This window comes from Echinops telfairi, unplaced genomic scaffold (assembly GCF_000313985.2).
Source record: "Echinops telfairi isolate 266 unplaced genomic scaffold, ASM31398v2 ScPeMD7_4;HRSCAF=17, whole genome shotgun sequence".
Classification (NCBI taxonomy): Eukaryota; Metazoa; Chordata; class Mammalia; order Afrosoricida; family Tenrecidae; genus Echinops; species Echinops telfairi.
Genome location: NW_022103900.1, coordinates 45,640,287 through 45,644,161, shown reverse-complemented (window position 1 = coordinate 45,644,161; position 3,875 = coordinate 45,640,287). Strand labels below are relative to the sequence as shown.

Here is a 3,875-nt window from a genome sequence, read left to right as displayed (position 1 = left end):
TACACAATTGATCTATGTATTGTGATGAATTTTATGAGCCCCAATAAATTGATTTAAAAAAAATTAAAAAGTCATGCCCGTGGTTTCCTCTTTACCTCTTTCTTCTCTGCGTTGGTCTCCATCCTCAAACCTTTCCTTTGAAAATCCCTGCCCTTAGTACTCAAAACGTCTTTAAGAAAAGTATTCCTCAATGAAAAAATCAAATGAAGCAAACAAACCAAAATCCATGAAGCTCAGAAGATTCATGGTAGAAAATGAGGTAGGAAAGATGACAGAGAAAATGAAGCATTTATTTTACTGGCAAGCTTCACCAGTGTCTCAGATCATAGAGTAAATGCTGAAAAAGAGACAAGCAGGTGGGGCTGCACTGGCTGGCATTGCTAATCTAATTGCCAGTTGGGCAATGTGACAAACCCACGTATGCAAACCATGTGTTGGTTCTCTTACTCCATGTCAGTGTACGTCATCTGGACAAGGAAAACCAAAAATATACACTGCTTAGAGCCAAACAATGCACAGCCTTTGAAAGTAAAGTTCTTGTGTCAAAACAGACTTTATGCAATCCTTCAGTTCATTCAGTATCTGTAATTGATTACAAACTATTTTATTATTCTTCTGGGTTTTTTTATCATCAACAGTATAGGATTTGTTTGAAAAATGAAGATTTTGAGATTGATAATAGTTTTCTTGCTAATTTTACACTTTATGTTAATGATAGTTTTTTTCCAGCCTATTAATCCAGTTTCCTTCCCTTTCATTTTTTAAATCAGATGTAAAAATGGAAGCCTTCAATTGTTGAATTCAGAAAATAATAAAAGAGAGCATTATATATTCAATTGGTGTACAAATTCATGACAGTGTGATTTACCTTGCTGTGTTTCTTGATCATACACTTTCATATGAACAACCCCAGAAGTCTTATTTCGCAGGACGGTGGGATTTCTTCCATCTCTTTTGTTGCAGGTCCCCAGCTGAGCTAGGTTTTGGTCTGCCCACCACAATTTCTTATCTAAGTATGGAAGATTTTTGAAAAGAAAATATAATCTTATTAAATAATAATAACCAGCTATTAAGCTTCAATACACTATGATATAATTTGTTATATGTCCAAATTATTTCTAAAAGAAACAGTATACCACTTTTACTTTAACAATGCAAATCATAGTGACATTTGGATGTTCAAATTTCCTTCCCCATCCGTAATTAGAGATCCTTGAAACAGGATTTTTCTTTTCTTTTTTTTTGAAACAGACATGGTATAAATAAAACTATATGTCAAATTAACATGAACTATATTTTATTTTTATATTTTTAATATTTATATTTTATTTTATCACATACACATGATAATAGTAGTTTATATTATATTTGAATGAGACTGGAAAAATCCAAAGAAATATTTAAGCAATAATTACCAAAAAAGTTCATATATATTTTTAAGATCATTTTATTGAGGTATTTTATAGCTCTTATAGCAATACATACATCAACTGTATCAAGCATATTTGTACATATGTTACCATCATTATTTTCTAAATATCTCCTAATTTTTTATCATTGGAACTGTTCATTACTGAGACTCCTTCACAGAGAAAAAAAATCAAATTTTTTTTTTTTGCTTAGCTGTGCTTCTTTGTCCAAAATTTAATTTGTACAGTTAACTTGTATTAGGAACTCATTTGGAATTAGACAATGCAGTGTGCAACAAATAAAATATAGTTTTGATCCTCAGAAAGCAAGAAATTCAGTGAGAATTAGGTATATATTATTATATTTTCTCAAATATCATAGGAAAAAAATGAAAAGATTCTTATTCTCATTTCATGAAGGAAGAACATGATTCTGATCAAGATGAATGAATATACATAATTTATCTTCTTGTCTCCCAAACTTGTGATTGTTCTAAATACATTCATGTTTAAGATAATAAATAATTTATTAAATGAGATGTGAAATTTTGAAGATTTCTAGCAAATTAGACTATTTCAACAAGAATTAATTGCATATGACTATTCATCCAAGGTGCAGTACAGCACTAATGAAACACAACACATCAGTTCTTGAATGCTCCCCCCTCCCCTCCCCGCGCCACCCCCCCACTACATGACTCAGTTCTTTTTTACAAATCCGACTAGACTGAAGTACACACAGTGGTACAGATAAGAGTTCTGGACACATGGACTCCAGGACAAATAAAACCCTAAGGAACAGTAGTGGGAGTAGTGATATCATGAGGGTAGGGGGATGGTGGGGAAGGAAAGGGAGAGAAAGGGGCAACCCATCACAAGTTTGGAAATATAGCCCCCCCAAAGGGGCACAAATAACAGAAATGTGGGTGAAGGGAGACAATGGACAGTGGAAGATACAAAATAACAATAAGAATATATAATTGATCAAGAATTCACGAGGCTGGGAGGGTGGAGAGGGAGGAGGAAAAGAAGAAGCTGATACCAAGGGCCAGCAGAAAGAAAATGTTTGGGAAATGTTGATGGTGACATATGTACCAGTGTGTTTAATACAATTGAATGATGGGTTATTATAAGATTTGTACGAGCCCCCCAATAAGATTATTAATCAAAACAATTAATTGCATAGATTAAGTGTAATTGATAGCAATATGTTGTACACCTTTAAAAAGTTTAATTCACAAAGGAAAAAAAAATTGAATATCATTAATAACAGTTGAGACCACAAAACAATTTCTACCTAAAGTTAAAGTAATGTTACTTTTATTTTATTTTTATTGACATTGGTGAACGTATACAGAGAAATTTGGTTTTCCATTAAACATTCGTATACATTTTGTTAAATGTCTGATTTCAACCCCTACAATGTAACAGAACTCGTCCCACTTCTTCCAGTTGTTCACCATTACTATGCTTCCTCTCTATTCCTGCTTCCTCTCTAGTTTCATCTGTGGCAAGCATGCCTTTTGGGTTTAATTTGGCTGCTTGTTATAAGTAGTTTTTTTGTTCACTTTATAGGCCTGCATATTGAAAAAAGATAAGCCCCGAAGGGCTGGGGCAGGGGTGTTGAGTTCAGTTCTAGACTTGCAGGATATCCAAGGGCCATAGTCTCACGGTTCCACCAATCCCAAACAGACCAGTATTCCTGGTCTTTTTCTAATTTTCTTTTTTCTTCCATATATTTCTCCTACTCTATTCACACCCCAAAAAACCCAAAGTCACTGCCACCAAGCCAATGCTGACTCATAGCTATCATATTTATCATAGTTATCAGTGTATCAATGCTGACTCATAGTTATGTTTATCATAGTTATCAGTGTTGTCAATGCTGACTCATAAAAAACCCTGTGGGTTTTCAAAATTGAAACTGTTTACAGGAATAGAAAGTTCACATTCTCTCCCACAGAGCTATTGGTTGCAAACTGCCAATCGTGTGGCTCACAACCCAACAGTTAACCATTACACCATCAGAGTTCCTTCTCCCGAGACATCCTCTTGTGATCCTTGTCAAAGCTGCTGGCTTTGGTGGCCAATAGTCAGACCCTGTGGGGTTCTTCTGACCTCAGTGTCGGAAAGGCCGGGGTTTGTGAAGTCTGTCTTTTGGGCTGATTGCCTCCAGGGATTTTTCATTTTCAGGTAATTTAATTCTATTACTCAAACAATATAGTCTGTATCTTCAAGAGGTAATTAGGCTCGTTAAAATAGCATGATGTTTTGATTAAATCCGAGCTAACTTTCAGTATGGCAACATTAAGAATATTGACATCCATAAGAATCATGGGACAATATTCCTTGTTTACTGCATAGCACATGTCGCAGGCATAATTCTAAACACTACTAATAGATTGCTTCATTTAATCTTCACAACTCTACAAAGTATTATTACAAGGTATGGTAATCAGCTCATTT

At 34.4% G+C, this 3,875-nt stretch overlaps 1 protein-coding gene across 1 annotated transcript in view; it reads right to left on the bottom strand.

The window, feature by feature from the left end:
• Positions 1 to 3,875, bottom strand: part of LRP1B (LDL receptor related protein 1B) — a 1,686,774-nt gene that overhangs the window by 609,782 nt on the left and 1,073,117 nt on the right. Inside the window, exon 29 of the mRNA XM_045298375.1 lies at positions 869 to 1,009. Within this exon, the coding sequence (XP_045154310.1) occupies positions 869 to 1,009 (141 nt within the window). The remainder of the gene's footprint in view (positions 1 to 868; positions 1,010 to 3,875) is intronic.